This window comes from Erinaceus europaeus, chromosome 1 (assembly GCF_950295315.1).
Source record: "Erinaceus europaeus chromosome 1, mEriEur2.1, whole genome shotgun sequence".
NCBI lineage: Eukaryota > Metazoa > Chordata > Mammalia > Eulipotyphla > Erinaceidae > Erinaceus > Erinaceus europaeus.
Window position 1 is genome coordinate 37220169 of NC_080162.1, and position 25601 is coordinate 37245769.

General features: G+C 37.1%; 2 protein-coding genes across 2 annotated transcripts in view; both read left to right on the forward strand.

The window, feature by feature from the left end:
• Positions 1-156: 156 nt before the first annotated feature.
• LOC132539936 (piezo-type mechanosensitive ion channel component 2-like) lies at positions 157-2464 on the forward strand. The gene is made up of 3 exons (XM_060196894.1): positions 157-382; positions 1359-1517; positions 2416-2464. Exons 1-3 carry the CDS (start codon positions 237-239, stop codon positions 2462-2464), a joined length of 354 nt encoding a protein of 117 aa, XP_060052877.1. The 5' UTR covers positions 157-236.
• A 396-nt stretch (positions 2465-2860) lies between these two features.
• Positions 2861-25601, forward strand: part of LOC132535834 (piezo-type mechanosensitive ion channel component 1-like) — a 119372-nt gene continuing 96631 nt past the window's right edge. Inside the window, exons 1-4 of the mRNA XM_060183230.1 lie at positions 2861-3003; positions 3465-3653; positions 4058-4150; positions 4729-4898. Coding sequence (XP_060039213.1) covers positions 2905-3003; positions 3465-3653; positions 4058-4150; positions 4729-4898 — 551 coding nt within the window. The 5' untranslated portion in view covers positions 2861-2904. The remainder of the gene's footprint in view (positions 3004-3464; positions 3654-4057; positions 4151-4728; positions 4899-25601) is intronic.

Sequence of the window (25601 nt, forward strand, 5' to 3'; positions counted from 1 at the left end):
ATAGAACAAGACTAGCAGGGATTGTAGGACAGCTTCTAGACTTAGGAGGAAAATGGGGGCCACCCAGTCTAGGCAGACTGATAAGTCTTGAAGCCCTTGGGAAAATGATAGGGATGAGGTCAGATGGCACCCAGGTGCCATAATTTTCCTTGTCTTTCTGGTTCTGATAGAAAAACTCATCTGAAGACCTGGCTGAGTCACTATCAGAAGACAAGGTGCCTGAAGCATTCCTGGCAATGGTGCTTATCCAGTTTGGCACAATGATAGTGGACCGAGCGCTCTACCTGCGTAAAACCTTGTTAGGAAAGTGTGCCTTCCAGGTCATCCTCGTCTTGGGTACCCATTTCTGGCTTTTCTTCATCCTGCCAGGGGTCACTGAGAGGTATCTTTGCTGCCTTGTCAACTCCCTTTGCTTCCTGCCTCCCAAAGGGGTGGGGGGAAGACTTACCTGCCTAGGAGAAATCTTGCAATTTCAAAGGAGTGAGCTGCGGAATGCTCCCCTAGAATTGTGTTTGAGCAGCCCCAGAGAGGCTTTGTAAATTAGTCCCAGAGTATTTATCAGACCTCATAAACTCTCCCACCCTCCCTTCCTCACCAGATTCCCCCAGGGACTCCCCTGGCTCTACCCAGCTGTGTGTTTCCTCCCTGCCTGCAAAAAAAGAGACCATGGTCCCAACTGAGATATGATGGGGAGGCAAGACAATAGTTAACTTTGACCTGCTGCCCCATGTCTGGGGCTCCCAGGAGAGTTTAGAGCAGCAGGAACATAAAACCTTCTCAATGGGCATGCCCCAGGGTTCACCCTAAAATGCTCTTTAGGAAGACATATTTGCCATAACCCTGCTGGTGACAGGATAGGAGGGGTACTCATATCACCCCATTCTGCTGAGAAGCATGCCAAGGGCTTCCCAAGGCCTCACTGATTAGATAGTCTCTGTTGGCCCAATGGAAAAGATTGAAGGATATTCTTAATAATAAATCAGCAGCCAAGCAGCAGACAGTCAGAGAAGAGTGAGATTCTAGCATCTGCAGCTGTGGCTTTGGCTCCTTTGTCGAGAATAGATGAAGGAGAATAAAAATCTGCTTCTCTGGGAAGTAAAGGGAGTCCAGAAGCCCCCAGAGGTTGCGTGTAAATCAAATCATTTGGAAAAAGGGAGTTTACTTTTTTTCCCTTTCTCCTCCAACTCATAATTATTCCTTAAATGACAATGCTGGTTTTCCCCTTGGCTTCAATGGGCCCTGTGATTTTTGTAGGTTCCTAAGGCTACCAGACACTCAGATAGGTTTTCTTTCCTGTGTTCTGGCTGCCTGGAGGTCTAGTTATGGCAGGATTACCAGCTTTTTTTGGGATTTTTCAGGAGGTTTAATCTCAACTATGTGGCTCAAATCTGGTACCTGGTGAAATGCATCTATTTTGGCCTGTCTGCCTACCAGATCAAGTGTGGCTACCCAAACCGGATCTTGGGCAATTTCCTCACCAAAAGCTTTAATCTCGTCAACCTCGTCTTGTTCAAAGGGTGAGTGGAGAAGTTATTTCAGATGCATCTGGCTGGTGCCCAGTAGTGGTTTACACAGCCAGTCCAGGACAACTTCTGGGCCTACTTTTTGAGGAACAAGATCTCTTCAGTGGGGATCACACTCTGAGACCTGTGTGCTTAGCTGAACTAAGGCAAGAGGCAGCAGGCTCTATTCCCACATCTTCCCTATACACCTTCTCCTCAACTCCTTTCAAGCTTTCTTTCACTTTCTGTTTTATTGTGGGTATTAATGTTTTACAGCAAATACAGCTGTTGATACATGTGTAAAATTTCTCAATTTTCTGTAAAGCACTCTCACCCCCAGCCTAGGTCCTCCTCTACCATCATGTACCAAGGCCTGAAAGGTCACCCTTCCAAGACCCCCCCCATCCCCCCTAGAGTCCTTTACTTTAGTTAAATACACCAAGCCCAGCCCAAGTTCTACTTTGTGCTTCCCCTTTCTGTTCTTATATCTCAAGTTCTGTCCATGAGTGGAATCATCCCATATTCATTCTTCTCATTCTTGCTTATCTCACTTAATGTGATTTTTTCAAACTCTATCCAAGATGAGGTGAAGAAGGTCAAATTTCTAACTCATGGAGTCCCCTTTTCTCTTCACTCTATACAAGCCTTCCCCATGTTAAAAGTCCATGAGGAACTAGCAGTCCCACCTTAAAATGAGTGAGCAAGTCCCATAGCAGAGACTGTAGCACTTTGGGATAGGGAAAGGGGACCTAGCATGAAGTGCTTCACTAGGTAAAATCTAGACAGTACCATGGCCTATAAGACTGCATCGTCTTTCTTGGGTCCCTCTAGGCATTCTGCTTCTAGCAATTCTTTCTCATCTATTGATCTGATCCTGCCATCTTAAGAATGACTTATCCCAACTCTTTTGCAGAAATACCCTCTTCCCTAGAGCTGCCACTATCTCAGACTTAAAGTCTTAGTGGAAAGATTTTCTTTGCCACTTAATCTGGAGTGTCTCTATCACCCCCTTACTTGATTCTTTTGTAGCACTTACCACCATTTAGAAATGGTGACCTATTTATTTTCTGTGTCTTCCAACTAGTCTCTATTTCTCTTGTTCATCTACATATTTTAAATACTTAGCACAGGACTTGTGGGAAGCATAGTGAATAGCAGAGTAGATGAAATGCTAGTAGTGGATGGTAGAAGGGTTGAGGTGGGTTGGGAAGGAGTGGGATGAGGCAGGATGGGGTGGGTGAATGAATGGGTGGGAGGAAGTTCATGGGTGAGATGCAATAGCACTAAATGGGTAGGCTGAACCATTGGGTTAACTAGTCCTTTCAGCCTCCTACTGCCCATCTCTGCTCCCAGGTTCCGTTTTATCCCTTTCCTCCTGGAGTTGAGGGCTGTCATAGGCTGGATGTGGACTGACACAGCACTCAGTCTGTCCAACTGGATATGCCTGGAGGACATATATGCCAATATCTTCATCATGAAATGCTGGCAAGAGTCTGAGAAGGTGGGTGCACAGCAGTGCCTTCCTATCAGAAGGCTTGCAGGTGGAAGCTTTCCTGTCCCTGGGAACAATGAGATTCTTGCCCTGCCACATGTCAGATTCTTATCTGATGGCACGACCCTGTCTCTGACTTTCCAGAGACCCAGAGATTGTCATAAGACTTCAATAAAGTGGCAGAGCCAATGCTAAGCCCTCCCCAACATTAACTCATGGATATTCCCAAAAAACTTTATGAAGCAGTTGGCCATTGTATGGAGAAGCGTGAAGCTCAAAGTGGTTTTGCACCCAAGAATACACACCTAGTAGCAGTAGGGATGGGACTAAGATCTAACTCTTCCTGAACCCAGTGTTTTGGACCACCAGGTGCTCCCAGAATTGACCACTTTCCCCCACTTTGAAGGGACACTCATCAGCCTGGTCCAACACTGTGACCCTAACATGTATGCCTTTCTGCCCTTCTGCAGAAATACCCCCAGCCTCCAGGGCGGAAGAAGAAGAAGGTTGTGAAATATGGAGTAGGGGGTGTCATCACATTCGCTTTAGTCTTCCTCATGTGGTTCCCCCTGGTTTTCATGTCCCTGTTGAAGACAGTGGGTGGAGTAACAAACCAGCCCTTGGATGTGTCTGTCAAGATCGCCATCAATGGTTACGAGGTGGAATGGGGTGCCTGTGCTTTGCTGGGGAGGGGATACCAGCATCTGCTTCCCAGTCAGAAACCTTCATTCTCTAAACTATGTTCCTGGATGCTGACTCAGAGATCAGGTCATTCTCTGAGTCTTTGTTCTTGTTCCCTACACCAGACACATTATTGTTATCTTTTGTCTATGCCAGTTTCAAAAGAGAAGAGATCTGAGTTTCTTCTCCTAATCTGGTTTCTTAATTTCTGAAGTTCATCCCAGCTTGTGTGCTTAGTTCCAGTGCATGTTCCAGAGAGAATGGAAACTCCTGAAGTGGCATGCAGCAAGCCACCTCTCTTCCCCCTGCACCCCTCCCCTCCTGCTTCCAAACCAGCAATGGTTAGCATTCCAATGCCTCACACCTCCATCCTTTCTCTCAGACCTTATTCACTATGAGCTCCCAGCAGCAGAACCTGGTCCCTTTCTCAGATGCGGCCTATGACCAGCTGACCCAACAATATGCCCTTCATTCTGTGAGTATTTCCCCATCCAGAAAATCCCCACTACCCAACTTCGATTTGCCAATCTCTCTTTTCTTATATCCCTACCAGATACAAAGCCTGTCTAGAGCTATAGTTATAAAAGATGGAAGGACATGGGGGCCGAGTGGTAGTGCAGTGGGTTAAGTTTACATATCAAGAAGTGCAAAAACCAAAGCAAGGATCCCGGTTCAAACCCCCAGCTCTTCACCTGCTGGGGGGTCGCTTCATGGGCGGTGAAGCAGATCTGCAGGTGTCTATCTTTCTCTCCCCCTCTCTGTCTTCCCCTCCTCTTTCTATTTCTGTCTGTCCTATCCAGCAACATCAAGGGCAACAAAACAGGAAAAATGGCCAAGAAGCAGTGAATCTGTAGTGGAGGCACCAAGCCCCAGCAATAACCCTGGAGCAAAAAGAAAAAATTAAATTAAATTTAAAAAAAAATGAAATGGCATTAACATAGGAAATGGCAGGAAAATCAGTGCCACAGGATCATAAAGATGAACCCAAACAGCCATACATGAGATGATTGGCATCTCCTGATGCAGGTATCCCCTTTTTCCGTTTTGCCCCAGTCTGCCATGCAGTTCCTAGCAAGCTACAGACCAGAAGACATCGTTCTTGTCAAGATCAAAAGTCATGCCAGTCTGCTGTGGGGCATCAGTCCTGCCAACCGAGCAGCAATGGTCAGGGAGCTAGCCAATGCCACTACCATCTATATCACCACGTCCTGGACCATTCAGAGGTAATCTGAGATCATCCAAATATAAGCTTTGTTATTATCATTCCCAGCTGGTTGTGAGGTCTTACAGGTAAACATTAAGAAATTCTGGGCCCAAGTTTAGTATCACAGATATTCACCTTGAAGGAGGATCTCGTAGGTATCAAGCAGTAGTAAGTCTCTCTTACCTTCCTCCCTTCTGTCTTCTCTTCCTATCTCTTCTTTCAAAATAATTTTTTATCTTGATTTTAACCTTTGTTTACCAATCTCCTGATAAAAATTTTAGAGCTAATTATTTCTGCTTATGATTTTATTAAAGTACAACTGTGAAATGTTAAGAAAAGTACATGCATATGGATATATATTAAGATGTGTATATGCAAATTTTAAAAAGTTTAACAAACCAAATGCATAGTAAGTAACCATGGCCAGATTGAGAAATAGAACTTTACCATCCCCACAGAAGTCCTTTTCATCAGTTGGTACCCTGTTCCAAAGTGAAAACACTACCCATGTTTCTAGCAGCAAAGATTGTTTGCTTGTCTTTTAATCATTTGCTGTGTTTTGCTTTGTGAGTTATAATATCAGTATAAAGTAAATACAATTTTGCACTTGCAGATTGGTGTTTGTTTTAATTTTAAGTACATACATGATTATAAACAAAGTATTTCAAAACATGAACTTCCTGAGAGATAAAACACATGCCACTTGTCCCCAAAATATTTTGACTTTTAACAGATTTTTTTTGTTATGAGTTTTAGAGTCTGGTTTGCATCTGTGATATATTTTTTAGAAATGAATTTGGAATATTAAATGAGATAAATGAGGCTGTAATGACATTAAAGGTAGATTGAACAATTTTATATATGACCTGTGTATAAATAACTTTCACTGAGACAATATTTATCTACAATAAATTCACATAGAATAGTACAATTTGATGAGTTTTGAGTAGTGCATACACTACCACTCCAAGATAGAACACATCTCTATTGTCTCAGAAAATTCCCTGATACTCTCCCATTCATATGCAACCACTGTTTTAATTTTGGCACCATAAGAGGGGTACAATTCCATATGATTCCTACCAGCAGAGTTCTGTATCTCACCCTCTCCATTGGAAGCTTTCCTATTCTTTATCCCTCTGGAGGTATCGACCAAAATCCCTCATAAGGTGCAGAAGGTGAAAGATCTGGCTTCTGTAACTACTTCTCCATTGAACATGGACATTAGTAGGTCAGTCCATACACCCAGCCTGTTTCTGTCTTTCCTTAGTGGGGCAGGGCTCTGAGGAGGTGAGGTTCTAGGCACATTGGTGACGTCTGCCCAGGGAAGTCAGGTTGGCATCTTGGTAGCATCTGCAACTTGTTGGCTGAAAAGCATTAAGATATAAAGCAGGAAAAAAAAAAGCAGAAAAAAAAAAGATAAAAAGCAGAACAAACTGTTTAGTAATCAAGAACCTAAAGATAAGAATAGAGCAGATGAGATTTGGGGGTCTCCATTTTGCAAAAATCTAGGAAGCCTATTTTAGGTATATTCAAATGGGCCCTTGACTTTAGTAATTTTTGCTTGAGCCCGATAGCTAGTATGCAAGGGGGTTAAAGGTATTGGCTGAAGAGATAGCCTGATGTTAGAGTTGGAAATAGGACTAGAAAGCTGGATCAGGACAGAGAGTAGCTCCCAGTTATGGGAAAAGTATATAAAAACCATCAACCATAAACACCATCAGTCTTATTTAAGGCCTATATTCAGCACAGGAGCCTATATAATCTCTATCCCTGTAGCTCTGAGCTTGCATTCCATGGTCATAGCTAGGAACATTCTAGGCTGGACTCATTTCAGGACCCATCTTCCTCGAATTACTTAATCCTTACAATATAAGACCACCATGTACGTGTCAAAAAATATACATTTTTATAATGAACTTCATGTATACTTAGATACACAATATGCACTTCTTCTGTCTGTGGACTTCATGTATATGTAATCATAGAACTTGCATTTATTTGTCCAGATGGACTTCATAAACATGCTGTTATGGAATATACAAACATTTGTAGTCTAGTCATAGATATGCACTAGTTTGTAAACTGACCTTCATGCACAACTGAATTTCAAACACTCATTTGTATACATTAACTCTGTACATACGTAACTATCAACTGAATCTCACATACTGAAAATCACAGTATATGCACTCATTATATGAATAATCTTTATGCACAGATATACTTATTATGCAGTCATTTTTTTCATATGGGAGTATGGATCCAATTTGTTTTTGGGGTGCAGAAGTTAGGAGTTCTAGCTTCTGTAAATGCTTCTCCACTGGATTTGGGCATTGGCAGGTCAATCCATACACCCAGCTGAATATGCATTAATTTATACAAAGGGGTGGCACATACACATATAATACGTACCCAATTAAAAAACAAAACTTTATATACTTGTGACTATAGAAGATGCACTAAATTTTTGTGACTGAACTTCAGAAACACACAGTAGACTATCCATTCATTTCTACTACTAAAATTTATAGATGTGTAATTCTTCTTCTTCTAGCGTTTGCCCTTCTTCCGTAGCCAGTCAACAGGTCAGATTGAAAGCTGTCAGGAGCTGCTTGTTGCTGGCTTTGAAAGTGACTGGGATCCAAGTGGATTCAGTTGGCTAGGAAGGATCGTCAGTTTCCCCAATGAATGGGTACTCACGGGATGCACCACAAGAAGGTCGATGTGTAATGAACTATATTACTCAATTGAACAACTGTTTTTTGTTTGTTTGTTTGTTTTGCCTTCAGGGCTATTGCTGGGGCTCGGGTCTTGCACTAGAATCCACTGCCCCTGCGGCCAGTTTTTCAATTTCTTTAAAATAGGACAGAGAGAAATTGAGAGGGGAGGGAAAGATAGGGAGAAAGAGAAAGACACCTAACCTAACTGCTTCACCGCTTGTGAAGCGACGCCCCTGCAGATGGGGGAGCCAGGGGCTCAAACAGGTATCCTTGAGCTTAGTACAATGTGCGGTTAACCGGGCTTGCCACAGCCTGGCCCTCTGATTTTTTTTTTTTAAGCCACCAGGATTATCTCTGGGGCTTGATGGTGACACTGTGAATTCACCGCTTGTTTTCTTTCCTTTAATTTTTCTTTTCGATTTTATTGGATAGGACAGAGAGAAATTGAGAGGGGAGGAGGAGTTAGAAAGGGAGAGAGGAAAGATGGACCACTGCTCCTGTTGGCCATCCCCCCCTTTTTTTTCTTTCTAATTTTTTTTTAATCAGGACAGAGAGAAATTGAGAGAGGATGGGGAGATAGAGAGAGGGAGAATAAAGACACCTGGAGACCTGCTTCACAGCTCATAAAGCGAAGTGGACCTCTTAAATGTGGGGAGCAGGAGCTCAAACCCAGGTCCATTGTTAACTGGGTGCACCACCGTCTGCCCCCCCCAACAGACTGTCTCTTGTACAACTGAACCCCACCCACTCATAACACACTAAGTAGTTTTTGTTTTAACCTGAATTTCACATACTGGTAATCAGAAAAGTTGTATTCATCTGTATAACTAAATTTCATATATAATCCATCAAAGTTTATCTAATTTATACAACTTTATTTTCAGAAATATAATTACAAACTATTTGGTAATTTGTACAAACTTAATACAAATGTAATCATGGGCTATGCATACTTTGTCATTTGTACAATGTCATGTATACACATAATTAACACTATATATACATCATTGTAAAACTAAAGATAATGCAAAGACAATCAAAGAGTATGCAATCATTTGTACATTAAAATTTCATATGCAGGTAGTCATAGAGTGTGCTTTCAGTGATACAACTAAAATTACTACTATTATTATTATTTAAATCTTTTTTTGACCAGAACATCATTTGGCTCTGGCTGTCAGTGGTATCAGGGATTGAATTTATGCCCTCTCACAGAGAAGCCCTATGTGCTACTTCTGCACTACATTCCCGGAACCTAAAATTTTTATATATGCAGTCATAGATATTGGCTCATTTGTATCTTAGAACTCATATACTTGTAATTGTAGATTGTATACTCAATTGTACAACTGAATGTCATATTCAAGTAATCTTGATCATGCATTAGTATGCTCACTTGAATTTCATACACAGGTATACATGCATGATAATCTATAACTTAATTCTATACACTCAAAACATAGAGTATGCATTCAGTTATACAACTAATTTCACACATAAGTACTCACAGACTGCATGTTCATTTGTAAAACTGAGCTCTACATGCAGGCTGTCATACATAGGCACTGATTTGTATAACAGAATTTCAAATATAAGAACTCAGGATGTAGCTCATTTGTACACCTGAGATTCATACACTTATAATGGAAGAGTATTCATTTATTTATAAATTTGAATTTAGTATATATGTTATCAAAACTATGCATTGTGAAAATGAATTTCATGTAAAGGTAATCAGAGTATGAACTCATTTGGGAAACTTAATTTCATATGCAGATAATTATAGAATGTGTCTTTAATGGTATAACTAATCTTTTTTTAACCTATGTTCAAATAAATGTACATATGAAGGTGATATAATTATAGACTGTACACTTATTCATAAGACTCAAAGATATACATGCCCAGTCATAATTCATGCTATCATTTGTGTAACTGAATGTCACATACTGGTACGCATAGAATAAACATCTATTTCTAGAAGCAGATTCCATACACATGCAACATAAAATATGCATTAACTTGTGAAACTGAATTTCATAGACACACAATCATTGAAAATGCAACATTAGGTCAGAAAAATGGCTCACTTAGACAGTGCATCTGCTTTACCATGCACTTGGCTAAAGTTCAAGCCCATCATCTAATACATTGGAGGTAGCTTTGGTGCCATAGTGTCTTTCCCTCTTTTTTTGTTTCTATCTGAAGAAGCTGCCCCAGAACAGTAAAGTCCTGCTGGAAAAACAAATAAATAAAAAAATCACCACTCCTTTATAAAACTAAGCATCACACACATACAATTATAGAATATGTTTCATTACTACAATTTAATGTAATATAACACAATCATAGAATACACACTTTATACAACTGCTTCACAAATGTGTATAGACTGATCCTTCATTAGTACAACTAAATTTCATACACAAATAATCATAGAATTCATATCGCACAGGTGAATTTCTTACATATAAAATCATAGTATATGCACCTACTATGCAACCAGACATTATGTGTCCATAATTATAGAATATGTAGTCATTTGTACATTATTTTCATATACATATAACAATAGAATATATACGTTTGTACACCTGGAATTCATAAGCATGTAGATTTAGACCAATTATTCACTTACACAACTAAAATTCAAAACCCAAAATCATAAGAGTAGTCATCTGGGGCCAAGCACTTACACACTTGATTGAATGCTCACATTACAGTGTACAAGGACCAAGGTTCAAGCCCTGCTCCCCATCTACAGGGAGAAAGCTTCATGAGTGGTGAAGTAGAGCTGTACATGTTTTTCTATCTCTTTCCTTCTCTATCTCCCCTTATCCATTTAATTTCTCTCTGTCTCTATCCAATAAAATAAATAAATAAATAGTATTCATTTATGACATTCTTTGGTACAAATGAATTCATAGATATAATTATAGAATCTATCTATCTATATATATATAGACTCGTTTTTAAAACTGAATTTTGTACATGAAAAATTATGGAATATGTACTCATTTGAAGAAATGACTTTAGTGAATATACAGCATAGTATATAAACTCATTTTCTAAGCTAAATTTATACATACAAAATCATGAAATACCCACTCACCAAAACAATCAAATTTTATTATTATATAATATGCACTCATAGCAACAAAATTTTAAGCACTGTTAATAATTATATATTTGTACAATTAAACTTCATAGACATATTAATTTGTAAGGAAAATCATGCTGATATAGTCATTAAATATGCATTCAAAATGAAATTGAATTCCATACACGTAATCATGAATCTATATATGCAGTTCAATTTCACATATATGTAGTCATGGATTTGCAGTCACCTACACAATTTAATAAATAAGTAATCTTTGAAATGCACCATTTGTTTAACTGAATTTTATTTTTAAAATTTTACTAGTGACATATTGATATACAAAATTATAAGATAAGAGGGATAACTCCACACTGTTACCACCAGAGTTCTGTATCCCTATTCTTTCCAGTGGAAGCTACAGTAATCCTCTCAAGGTTGTAGACATGGGTTGACTATTATTTGTATAACTAACTCTTTACGTTTATATATATTTGCCCATTTTTTCCTATGGTCCTACCTTCTCTTCCTTTCTTGCCTGGCTAGCTTCGCGGGAGGGAGACCGGGAACTCCTGGAGGTGTGGTAATACAATTCTTTATTCCTGCGGATGCCCCAGAGTCTGCGTAAGTGCAGCAGGTTAAGCCACATGTTGCCAAGCCGCAATGGCCACCTCTCACTCTGCAGGCCATCCCTTCTCCAGGTCAGGACGTGGGAGAGAAAAGAGAGGCCAAAACCAGGAACAGAAGTGGGTTTTATGGGATAAAACCGGAAGTGGCAAGTCAGAAATGGCTAGGAAAGGGGGTGGAGAGAGGCAAAAGGCATGCTGGGAAGGTGGAAGCGTCCTTAGCAACTGTTGTGATGGTTTTAACTGGCGGGAATTAGCAATACCCTGAGGGGATAACATGGTGGGGATCTTTCAGGCAAAATAATGATTATGTAAATAGACCATAGTGTCAGCAATGGAGCATGGGGGGGAGCTGGCTTTAAGGCCCGACATCTCCCCCTTTCTTTTTATCAGGAATGCGGGGTGCTTTGTGAGGCAGGGAGTCTGAAAGGACAAGGCACACCTTTGGGGTTACTACTGTCCCTCCTTGCTCAACCTCTTGGTAGAGAGAAAGACTAACAGGATAGACACACCCCTCAGGTTCAAGCCCTGCCAAGCTCAGCTACATCTTCACAATTTCCTGACATTCTAAGTCACATATATGCCTATTACTACTTCTGAATGTCCTTCCTTTTTTCCTCTTCTCTCTCCGGGTCCTGATGGAGTTGGAATTCAGAGCCCTGTTGTTCTCTTCCCTTATCATTTATCCCCATCTGGGAGTATGGGCCAAAATTTGTTTGGAATGCAGAAGGCAGGAGGTCTGACTTTTTTCATTGCTTCTCTGCTGAGCATGGGCATTGGCAAGCTGATCCATATACCAAGACTTTTTCTTTCTTTCTTTCTTTCTTTCTTTCTTTCTTTCTTTCTTTCTTTCTTTCTTTCTTTCTTTTTTCCTGTCTTCCTTCCTTTCTTTCTTTCTTTCTTTTCTAAATTTCTTTATTTGGGGATTAATGTTTCACAGTCAATAGTAAATACAATGATTTATACATGCATAATATTTCCCAGTTTTCCACATAACAATACAACCCCTACTAGGTCCTCTGCCATCATGTTCCAGGACCTGAACACCTCCTCCCCCACCCCCAACAACCCTAGAGTCTTTTACTTTGGTGCAATACACCAGCAGTCCACGTTCTGCTTAGTGGTTTCTGTTCTGATCTTGTTTTTCAACTTCTGCCTGAGAGTGAGATCATCCCATATTCATCCTTATGTTTCTGACTTTATCTCACTTAACGTGATTCCTTCAAGCTCCATACAAGATAGACTGAAAATTGTGAAATCACCATTTTTAATAGCTGAGTAGTATTCCATTGCGTATATATACCACAACTTGCTCAGCCACTCATTTGTTGTTGGACACCTGGGTTGCTTCCAAGTTTTGGCTATTATAAGTTGTGCTGATATGAACATAGGTATACACAATTTTTTTTTGGATGGGTGTGCTTTGTTCCTTGGGATATATCCCCAGGAGAGGAATTGCAGGATTATAGGGTAGGTCCATTTCTAGCCTTCAGAGAGTTCCCCAGGCTGCTCTCCACAGAGGCTGGACCAATTTACATTCCCACCAGCAATGCAGGAGGGTCCCTTTGATCCCACAACCTCTCCAGCATTTGCTGCTATTATCTTTTCTGATATATGACATTCTCACAGGAATGAAGTGGTATCTCATTATTGTCTTTATTTGCATTTTTCTGACAATTACTTGGAGCATTTTTCATATGTTTCTTGACTGTTCAGATCTCTTCTGTGGTGAATATTCTTTTCATGTCTTCTCCCCATTTTTGAATAGGGTAATTTGTTTTCTTGCTGAGTTTGACAAGCTCTTTATGTATTTTGGTTATTAAACTCTTGTCTGATGTATGGCATGTAAAGATCTTCTCCCATTCTGTGAGGGGTCTTGGATAGTGGTTTCTTTTGCTGTGCAGAAGCTTTTTAATTTGATGTAGTCCTGTTGGTTTATTTTTGTTTTAGTCTTCTTTGTAATTGGATTCATTTCATTAAGTATGTATTTAAAATTTATACAGAAAAAAGTACTTTCAATATTTTCCTCTAAGTATTTAATAATTTCTGGTCTAAAACCCAAGTCCTTGATCCACTTGGAATTTACTTTTGCTTTTGGTGAAATATAGTGGTTCAGTTTCATGCTTCTGCATATTTCAACCCATTTTTTCCAACACCATTTGTTGAAGAAACTCTCCTTTACCCATTTAATAGTCTGGGTACCTTTGTCAATGATTAGATGTTCATATGTGTGGGGGCTTACTTCTGGGCTCTCAATTCTTTTCCACTGATCAGTATGTCTATGTTTCAGTACCAAGCAGTTTTGATTACAGTGGCCCTATAATACAATTTGAGATCAGGGTGTGTGATGCCTCCAGTTCTGTTCTTTCTTCTCAAGATTGTTTTGTCAATTCTAGATCTTTATTGGTTACAGATAAACATTTGTAACATTTTTTTCTATTCTCCTAAAAAATGTGCTTGGGATCTTGATGGGGAGTCCATTCAATTTGTATATGGCTCTGTGTAGTATATTCATTTTAATGATGTTAATTCTTCCAATCCATGAACATGGAATATCTTTTCACTTCTTTGTGTTTTTTTTCTATTTCCTTGAATAGTGACTCATAATTTTCAGTATACAAGTCTTTTACTTCTCTGGTTAGTTCTATTCCTAGATATTTTATTATTTTTATTTACCCAGCCTGTTTCTATTTTTCCCTAGTGGAGTAGGGATCTGGAGAGGTGAGGTTTCGAGACTTATTTATGAGGTTTCTGCCCAGGGAAGTCATCAGACACAAGCCTTCATTTGTACAACTAAACTGTATACATATGCAACTATTGACTGTGCACTGCTTAAAAAAAAACTTTTTTGCCATCAGAGTTATCACTGGAGTTTAGTGCTTGCACAGCAACTCTACTGGTCTCAGTGATCATTTTCCTGAGAAGGTGAGAGAAAGAGAGAAAAGGAAAGACACCCAAAGTATTGTCCCTCTGCTTGTGAAGCTTTCCTCCTGCAGGTGGGGAATAGGGTATTGAACCCATGTTCTTGCACATTTGTTCATGTACCATTTGGCCTCTGCATTCTCATTTGTAAAGCCCAAGTTCATATTAACTTAGTCACACACTACATGTTTATTTCTAGAGCTAAAGTTCACATTAAAAATTACTCAGTGGGGGAGATAGCATAATGGTTATTCAAAAGAATTTCATGCTTGAGGCCTCACACCCCCCCATCACCATAAACCAGAACTGTACAGTGCTCTGGCAATAAATAAATTAATACCATATAATGTGAACTCATTTGTATAATATATTCCATACATGCATAGCCATAGATTATATACTCATTGGTACAACTGTACTTCATATGTGTTCCTTACATGGACAATTATGTATACCATAATTCATATTCATGTAATTGAAGGAAGCTTTGGTGCTGTGATCTCTTTCATTCTCTCTGTCTTCTGCCTCTATCTGTTTTGAAAGAAATAGAGAACAAAAGGAGGGAAAGAAGGAAGGAAGGAAGGAAGGAAGGAAGGGAGGAATGAAGGAAGGAAGGAAGGAAGGAAAAAAGGAAGAAAGAAAGAAAGAAAAAGAAAGAAAGAAGAAAAAGAGAGAATGAGAGAAAGACTGAGTTCTGTGCACAAATACAGAATATGCAGTCACTTGTACAATGTAATTCTATACACAAGTGACCATGCACTATGTACCAATCATACAAGTGAACTTTATATGCACTTATTCATAGGCCATGCACTTGTTACAAACTGAATCTCATACAGGGAATCATATAAATGTGCTCATTTGCACAGTTAAATTCCACACAGAGGTACTCATAGAATATATACTCATTTGTACAGCTAAATGCTATAATGCAACCACAGACTATGTAGTCACTGTAAAAAATGAGTTTAATATATAGAAAATCATATTATAGACACTCATAAAATTTAGTTTTATCCAAATGTAATAGCGAAATATATATTCACTTGCACAACTAAATTTTATCCAAATGTAATATTAGACTATGCAGTGATTTGTATAAATGACTTCTTAAATGTATATCCATAGACTATGCTCTCATTTGTACAATTCAACTACATTCATATATAATCATAGATTATACATGTGTTAGTCTAGACAATGAATCTTATAAACAGGTATAAAAGAATATGCATTCATTTATAAGTTTCATTTGCAGGTTATGAAAATTATGCATTCACTTGCACAATAGAGTTTCACAGATCAGAAATCTAGACTATGTACTCATTTGTACAAGTAAACTTAATATACATGTCATCACAGAAAATGCACTCATTTGTACATTTGAACTTCATACATATGTAATTATTGACTTTTACTCATTTGTGAGAGTGAATGTCATACATGTATAACTACACATATCACCAAGTATTATTCTCTTGTACAATTCATATTCATATGCATATACTACACATTTATTTGTGCAATTAATTTCAAATATAGGCACACACAAAATATAAATTTATTCATTGAGCTGCAGTAAGTAAAATGAACTATTCTGTATAACTGAACTTCTTAGGTAGGTAATCATATCTACATACACATTTGTTCATTGAAGTTCATATACATATAATGATACACTGAGTAATCATCTGCAAAACTGAAAATCATATATGTATAGTTGTATATCAGTCACTAATTTGACAACAATATTTCATATACATATAATCACAAATGTTTACTCATAAAATCATATATAGTTATGAAATATGTACTCAGATTTATATACAGGTAATCACAAAACATGCATTTGAACAAATGAACTTCAGATTAAAGTAGTCATAAACTATGGATTAATTTGTATATTTGAACTTCATACACAAGTACTAGTCTATGCAGCAAGTATAAAACCGATCTTTATATGCACATAATTATATAGCATGCATCTATTGCTACTTGTACAACTGAATTTAGTACATGTGATGCTATAGGGTATACACTCATTTGCACACTGAACTTCATACACATAGTCATAGAAATGCAATTCTTTATGCTGATGAACTTCAACACATAGCATAGACTAGACATCATTTATAAAACTGAATTTCATATAAAGGTAGTCATATAAAGATACTATTTACTTCTAATTGAGGTAATGGTTTACAAGATTGTGTTGTCTCAGGCATGCAATTTCACATCTTTTTAAAAATTTTTCTAATAAGACTAGGTTTATTCAATATCCTAGTAAAAATTTTGATTATAAGTATCCAACAGCATAAAAAAAGTACAAAACAGATTTGTAGGTTTCTAATATATTAATACAAAGTGTGTGACTACATACAGTACGTCCTACAGGCGAAGAGAGGTGGAAGGGGGAAAAAATGACTGTGGTTGAGGTCAAGTAATAAATAAATAAATACAGAAGTAGAGATGATCCATATCATAGTATATTCTACCACCAAATACTGCAGCCAAAATGTACAAAAATAAAAATAAAAAACCATTTTAAAGTAACACAGGAAGAAGGTGGTCATGGCCAGACTGCTGGCGTGCACCGAGGGCTTTCACACCTTTTAAAACCCAGTTTCGTATCTGGTGACTACACAGCCATTTGTACAACTGAATTTCATAAACAGGTAATGCTGAATATGGAGCCATTTCTTTTTCTTTTTTCTTTCTTCCTTTCTTTTATATATTTATTTTCCTTTTTGTTGCCCTTGTTATTTTTAGTGTTGTTGTAGTTATTATTGTTATTGATGTTGTCGTTGTTGGATAGGACAGAGAGAAATGGAAAGAGGAGGGGAAGATAGAGAGTGCGAGAGAAAGACAGACACCTGCAGACCTGCTTCACTGCTTGTGAAGCGACTCCCCTGCAGGTGGGAAGCGGGGGAGGGGGGGCTCGAACAGGGATTTTTCCACCGGTCCTTGCACTTTGCACCACATGTGCTTAACCCACTGTACTATCGCCCAACTCCCATTTTATTTTATTTTATTTATAAAAAGGAAACATTGGCAAAACCATAGGATAAGAGGGGTACAACTCCACACAATTCCCACCACCAGAACTCCGTATATAGTTGGACTTCTTACATATGTATTAACTGATAATAATGCATTTTTAACACTGAACTTCAAACACATGTAATGATAGAGTACGTACTCATTTGTACAACTGACATCCATACACAAGGATCATAGACTAGGACCTAATTTGTAGAACTGAATTTCACTTATTTGTAATCATAGTGTATGCTTCATCTTCACAACTAAATTCCATGTAAAAAAATATACATTCACATAAAATATACATTCACTAGTAAAATGAGTTTCTATACTGGTAATCAAGAAGGTACACTCCTCTGTACAACTAAGCTTCTTAATACATGCAATATATGTACGAACTTCATACAAATATTGATAACATATGTACCTATTGATACAAGTGGCCTACAGACATGTGTAATTACAGATCATTTCATCATTTGTAAAAATTTTAACGTGTATTCATTTTTACAACTACAGATTACCAACAATCATAAATATCATTCTTATGTGTAAATGAGATTCATATACCTGTTATCAAGAAATTTGCGGTCCACTGTACTACTAATTTAATATACATGCAATTATGCATATTGATTTGTACAACTTAACATTCACATATACAATCATAGTCTACATACTGATTTGTACAAATGAACTTCAGAGACATACAATCATACATGCACTTGCAGAAATCAGTTTCATATATTATACAGAGTACATACCTATTTGTAAAAGTGAATTTAATAAAATAATGTATGCACATGTTTGTACAATTCATTTTCATATGCATCTTTATAGGCCATGAGTTCATTTGTACATCTGAAATACAAACATATAGTCAGATAATGTGTGTAATGCATTAAACTGAATACCATAAGCACAAAATTCAGACTGTGCTCTCATCTGCAAATGAGTTTAATATACAGGTAAACTTGGAATGTTTACTCATATATACAACTCAATTATATAAAGTCAATTGCAAAATATACATTCACTCTAAGCTGGATTGCATATACATGTTAATCATAGGATATGCATACATGCATGACATTATATTTTATGATGTTGCAAGCTGAATTTTCTATACCAGTAATAGTGAAATACACACTCATATGTATAACTTTCATATGTGTTTGTGTATGTGTGTGTGTGTGTAAACATAGAATATGCATTAATATGTACTACCGGGCTTTTAAAAAATCACTTTGTTGGTGATATTAATTGCTGATTTACAAGGCTTTTTACATATGTACAGTGCCATATCTCTCTATGATAGTGTAAGTGCATCACTGCCTCCACCTATTTGTCATATTTCTCTCTCCCTCTCTCTCTTTTATCAAAGCACTGCTCAGCTCTCATTTATGGTTGTGTGGGATATTGAATCTGGGACTTTGGAGTCACAGGCATGAGAGTCTCTTTGCATGACCATTATGCTATTTACCCCTGCCTTTTGTCATATTTCTCCACCATAGGACATGACATCAGCTCTATCTTCAATAACCATTGTTTAAGAATTTGTTTCTTTAGCTATTCATAGAGATACATTAAAACGCAGTTTCCGGTTGGCAAAATAACTCACTCGGATAGTGTAGTGCTTTGCTATGTGCATGACCTAGGTTTGAGCTCAGTCCCCACTGCATTGAAGGAAACCTCAGTGCTATGATCTTTCTCTCTTTCACTTTGCCTCTCTAAAAAGTAATAAAAATAAAATTCAGTTTTATATATCATAAAATGAATTATTTCTATAATTGGATTTCTTATACACATGGTAACATATATGAATCATTTGTGATTCTCTAGTTATATCCATATAGTATGCACTCATTTGTATGATGAACATCATACATGTGCAACTATAATTCATTTTATTCACTGTATAATCAAGTATTACATATAATCTTAACATATATATTCATTTTTTCCAGTTAGATTTCATGTAGTAGTAATCATAGAATATACACACATTAGGAAACAGATTCAGATAGCTGTAGCAAATATTCACTCCATTGTATAAATGACTTATGTGTACAACTTCATGTATATACAATTATATTTGTGCATATTCACATATATGTAATAATAGATTTTTCACTTTTGAATCTCACAAACACATAATCAGAAAATACATGCCACTTTAAAAATGACCTTTGTATACATGTAGGCATGAAGATTTCACTCCTTTCAAAACTGAACTTGCACATGTACTCATACATTTGCACTCCATTTTATAACTGAATTTCACCTACATATAGTTCTAGAATATGGACTCATAGGTACAACTAGCTAACACGCACACAAATTATCACAAAATATAATTCACTTTATAAGTGCATTTCACACTCTGTAATTCTGAATATATGCTCATTTATATAACTGAATTTAATACGGATGCAGTCATACATTAGGCACACTTTAAAAACTGTTCCATATGCTGATCATCAAAAAATCTGCTCTCCTTTGTGCGACTAATCATCTTATGCATGCAATTACGTAACTTCACTGATTTTTATAGCTGAAATTCATACATATGTAATTAGAGACTATACTCACCAGACATCTGAAGTTATGACACAATCATAAAGTATCTATTTATTATGTAAAAGTGATCAGAAATATGCCTTCTCATAGCATAGTTTCATACAGATGTAATTATACATTATACACTCACTGTACAACCAAACCTTGGTAAACATGTGGCCAGACTACATGTGCATTGATATGCACACTGATTTTCATTAAGTCAATCATGTCATATTCATTTATTTATTTAAGATAATTTAATATTAAGCAATCAAATAAATATTTATTTGTATAACTGAACTACATACATATAATCACAAACACCAAAGTGACTTGCAGAAATGAACTTCATACACACCTAGCCATAGCCTAGGCACTCATTTGTACAACTAGACATATACATAGATCAGAATATGCACTAATTAATAAAGCTGCATTTAATATATCAGTAAATATAACATAGTACTTACACAACCTAATTTCATATGCATATAATCTTGCAACTGTTTTCCCAATTTCATAGTTGGGAAATAATTCCTAACTTCATAAAATGTAGTAATAGACTATGAGTTAATTTGACAACTCAATTACATACACACATCATGAACTTTTCTTCTACCGGGATTATCTCTTGGACTTGGTACCTGCACAAATCCTGGGAATTTTTTTTTTTTAAGGTAGAAGGTACAAGACAGAGATAGAGAGGGAGAGAGGAACAGATAAAGAGAGACACAGCATAATGATCCACCTCTCATGAACCTTTACTTTTTGTAGGTACTCTTGGTATGATAGTGGGGGCTCAAACTCATATCTTCACACAAGACATGTGCGTTTTACTGAGTGGGCCACCTTTTTTTTTTTTTTTTTGCCTCCAGGGTTATTGCTGGAGCTCATTGCCTGCACTCTGAATCCACTACTCCTGAAGGCTATTCCCCCCCCTTTTGTTGCCCTTGTTATTGTTGTTGTTGTTGTTGTTGTTATTGCTGTCTTGTTGGATAGGACAGAGAGGAATTGAGAGAGGAGGGGAAGACAGAGAGGGGGAGAAAAAGACAGACACCTGCAGACCTGCTTCACTGCTTGTGAAGTGACCCTTTGCAGGTGGGAAGTCAGCCAGGGGATCGAACCAGGAACCTTACGCTGGTCCTTGCACTTTATGCCATGTGCGCTTAACCTGCTGCACTATCTCCTGGACCCCGTGAGCCACCTTTTGACCACCATAAACTCTTTTTATTATTATTATTATTTAAGAAAGGATAAATTAACAAAAACATAGGGTAGGAGGGGTACAACTCCACACAATTCCTACCACCCAATCTCCATATCCCACCCCCTCCCCTGATAGCTTTCCCATTCTCTATCCCTCTGGGAGCATGGACCCAGGGTCGTTGTGGGTTGCAGAAGGTGGAAGGTCTGGCTTCTGTAATTGCTTCCCCGCTGAACATGGGCGTTGACTGGTCGGTCCATACTCCCAGTCTGCCTCTCTCTTTCCCTATTAGGGTGGGTCTCTGGGGAAGTGGAGCTCCAGGACACATTGACCACCATAAACTCTTACATACACAATTCAAGTAGACAGTTATTAGTACACTAAATTTCTTATACGAGTATCAGAGATTATACACTGATTCATACAACTGAATTTCATTTGCAATCATAAAATATGCACTATGTGTACAACTAAATTTCATATCAGATATTCACAGAAAATACATGCATTAACAAACTGTATATTACACACACATGATCATACGATATGCATTTTTTTGTAAAACTAACTTTCTTTTTTTTCAATTCAACACACTTTTTAATTCTTTAAATTTGTGACTAATTTTCATATTCACTTCTCTTTGGAGAAGTGTCTATTCTTTCAGTTTTTGGTAGTTGTTTATTCCCTTTTTTTGAATTTTACTGAGTTCTTTGTTTCTTGGATATTAGTCCACTGTCAGATTTATGTTGCATAAATAGTTTATGCCATTTGCTAGCTTAAAATTTTTTATAGAGACAGAGATTGAGAAAGAAGGAGGAGATAAAAAGGGAGAAAGAGATGCACCTGAAACATTGCTTCACCACTTGTGAAGCTTCATCCCTCTTGCAGGTGGGGCCTTGAACCCACTTCCTTGCACAAAGTAATGGGTGCAGCACCACCCAGACACTTATCATATGTGTTAGGATGTCTTAGTTTTGGATTAATTTACTTTTCTGTGCAGAAACTTTTTTTTAATGTGATTCCAGTGGCCATTCCCCACCCCACCCTATTTTTTAATGGGGTAGAATAGAGAGATATTGAGAAAGGGAGGGGAGATAGAGAAGTAGTGAGACAGAGAGACATTGCAGACCTACTTTGCCACCCATGAAGTATCCCCTTTGCAGTTGGGGAGTGGGGGCTCATCCGAAGTCCTTTCACATAGTAACATTAGTGCTACTACTGGTCCTCTGCAGAAACTTTTTACTTTGATGTAATCCCTCTGCTTATTTTTTATTTTATTTCCCAACTATAGGCATTGAATCAAAATTCACCCTTGAGGTCAGTACTACAGAGTGGGTTGCTGATGGTTTCTTCAATTTTTTTTATGGTTTCAGGTTTAATATCCAAATCTTTGATCCATTTTGATTTTACTTTAGTGGAACTTATGATAAAACTTTCACATGTAGCTGTCCTATTTCCCCAATACAATTAATTGAAAACTTTCCTCTATCCATTTCCTTTTCCTGTCTCCATTGTCATTAATCAATTGTCCATATAACTGAGGTTTTATTTCTGGACTATCAATTACTCTTACTTTGTAGTACAGTTTGAAGTGAGGAATATAATTGCTTCATTCTTACTCGTCTGTTTTTTCCCCTCAATTGCTTTGGCAGTCCAGTCAGTCTTCTGCAGCTCTAAACAAATTTCAGTAACATTTGTTCTATTTCTTTAAAGAATGTCAGTTGAATTTTTTAAAGGATTGCATTGAACCTGTATAATGCTTTGAGTAGGACGATCAATTTAACAATAATCCTACCAATCCCTGTGAATGCTTTCCATTTCCTTGTGTGTTCTACTATTTCTTTTAGCAGTGGCTTAAGGTATTTGATGAACAAATCTTTCATTCCTTTGTTAAATTTATTCCAAAGTGCCTAATTCTTTTAGATGCAATTGTAAATGGAATTGTTTTCTTTCTCTCTTCATTATTTGAATGTAGAAATCTGTATATATTTTGTAGCCTGCCTTTCTACTGTACTGGTTTATTCTTTCTGGAACATAATTTAGTGGAGTCTTGGATTTTCCTTATAAACTATAATGTTATTAAATCTTTTTATGTCTTCTTTTTCAATTTGGATTAATTTTATTTCTTATTATTGCCTAATTAATGTGAGTAGGATGGCTAATAATTTGTTAAATAATAGTGATGAGAGTGGAATCAAAACATAACTCAACATGCTAGAATATAGGATTTGTATGTCCAAGACCCCAGAGGTCTTAGGTTCAGTTCTTGGTACCACCATAAACCATAAATACTAAGCAGTACTCCAGCCTCTGTCTCTTCTCTGTCATGGAAATATATAAGTACATATTCTGTTTTTAATTTAATTTTAACCATTTTATGGGGGGGTTAATGGTTTACAGTATAGTTGTTGACATATGGGCACAACTTCTCATCTCCCCGTAATAGGTGTCTGCAAAACACTCTTACTCCAACTTCCATTCAATTTCACTGTCACACACTAGCGACCCAACACTCAGAGGGTTTGGAAAATTTCCTTTTTGATTTTTGAAACAGTGCAAGAAAGGAAATACATCATCACTGGTCTTTTTGTTTTTATTATTGTTTTTAATTTCACCTATTTCTTCTCCATTTTAAAAATATTTCACTCCGTGTGTGTGTGTGTGTGTGTGTGTGTGTGTGTGTGTGTGTGATTAGTTCCTCTAAATGTAGCATTAGATTGTTCATTTGGAGTACTTCTTGTTTATGTATATGAACCAATATTACTATGAGCTTCTTCTTAGTGTTTCTTTTGCTGTGTCCCATAGTCTGTGTTAGCTTTAGTCTTTATTTTCATTTGGATCCAGGAAATTTTGTGTTTCTTCTTTGATTTCCTCAGTGATTGAATAGTTTTTGAGTAGTGTGTTACTTGCTTTGTTTTTCCTGATTTTTTGTGATTTATTTCTATTGGATTATCAGAAAAGTCATGACGTATTTTAATGTGAAAATGTGTCATGAATTTTCTGACAATCCAATAGTTTCATTACGATTGTTATCTGAAAGTCTACTTGATATGGTTCCAGTCTTCCTGAATTTACTGACACTTATTTTGTGTCCCAACATATGGTCTATCCTTGAGAACATTCATTGAGTGCTAGAGAAGAAAATGCATTCAATTTTTTCCATTTGTGAAACAGGTGTGGAAAGTCCTGTAAATATCTTAGTCCCTAGTGGCTCAGTTCCTCATTTAAAGCTTTTTTGTTTACTTGTTGACCTTCTGTCTAGCTGACCTATTTGCCGATGAGAGTGGAATTTTTTATTTATTTTATTTATTATTTCTCTATTAATGTGTTGCTGTTGATTTTTCTCTCTCCAGTTCTATTAATAGTTGCTTTATATGTTCTGATTCTCCTTTATTTAGTGTATATATGTCAATGAGTGTAAGTCCTCTTCATTGAACAATAACTTAGTCATGACATTGTTTCTATGCTTGTCTTTTGCTATCATTATTATTTTGAAATGTATTTTGTCCAATGTAAGTGTAGCTATCTCTGCCTTTTTTTAAAGGTTACCATTTGTCTGTGTGAATGTGTTCCAATTCTATACTGTGAATTTATGTTTATCATTGTAGCTAAAATAGGTCTATTGGAGACAGTAGATAATTGGATTTTGTTTTCTCATCTATTCTGTCATTCTATGCTTTATATTCAATGACTTCAGGTCACTGATATTTAGTGAAATGATGACATAAAATAATTTATTGTCATTTTTCTGTATGGATCTGCGTAGTGAGTGAGTTCCATATGCTTCTTCTTGTTTGTTTCTGAGTATTTTCACTTTATAATCATTTTTACTGGGGAAAATTATGATGTAAAGGACAGTTGTTCACATATTGGTGCATTTCTTACTTCCCTATGATAGGTATGTTCACACCATTTTCACCACCAACCCAAGTCCCTCTGTACCACCATGTACTACTAGCTATCTGATAAATTTCCTCCATACCCCTCTAGTTCAGGGTCCTTTGCTTTGCGACAATACACCTAATCCAGTCCAAGCTCTACCCTTTCCATTTTCTCCCCTTACTTCTTAAGTGCCAGCATGTGAGATCATCTGGTTGGCATTCATCCTTTACCCTCTGCCTTACCTCATTTCCATGATCCCTTCAAGTTCCATCCAAGGCATGGAAAAAGATTTCTTCTCTAGTCAGTACTTCATTTTGAGTTTGTCATAAGGAGTATATCCAGAGTTCTAGGCTTAGAGACTATTACTGAACTTCATAAGCAGGTGAGAACAGATTGGGTTCTCATTTGTAAAACCAAACCTCATGCACATATAAAATAGATATGCACTGATCTAGGCACACACAATCATAAAATATTAATAATTTTTAGTTCAAATTTCACAGATGATAAAATTATACATAAATTTACACAATGAGTTCCACATGTACATAATCACAGTGTATGTGTTCATTTGTATAGTTGATTTTCATATATACACATAATGGTAAAATATGCATTTTTTGTAAAAATGAACATTATTTATAGGTAACCACAGATCATA

Coding starts and splice junctions, on each gene's coding strand:
- LOC132539936 (XM_060196894.1), top strand. CDS start 237: ATGGTGCTTATCCAGTTTGGCACAATGATAGTGGACCGAGCGCTCTAC. Junction 383..1,358: donor CTGCCAGGGGTCACTGAGAG/GTATCTTTGCTG, acceptor GGGATTTTTCAG/GAGGTTTAATCTCAACTATG. Junction 1,518..2,415: donor AACCTCGTCTTGTTCAAAGG/GTGAGTGGAGAA, acceptor ACTCTTTTGCAG/AAATACCCTCTTCCCTAGAG.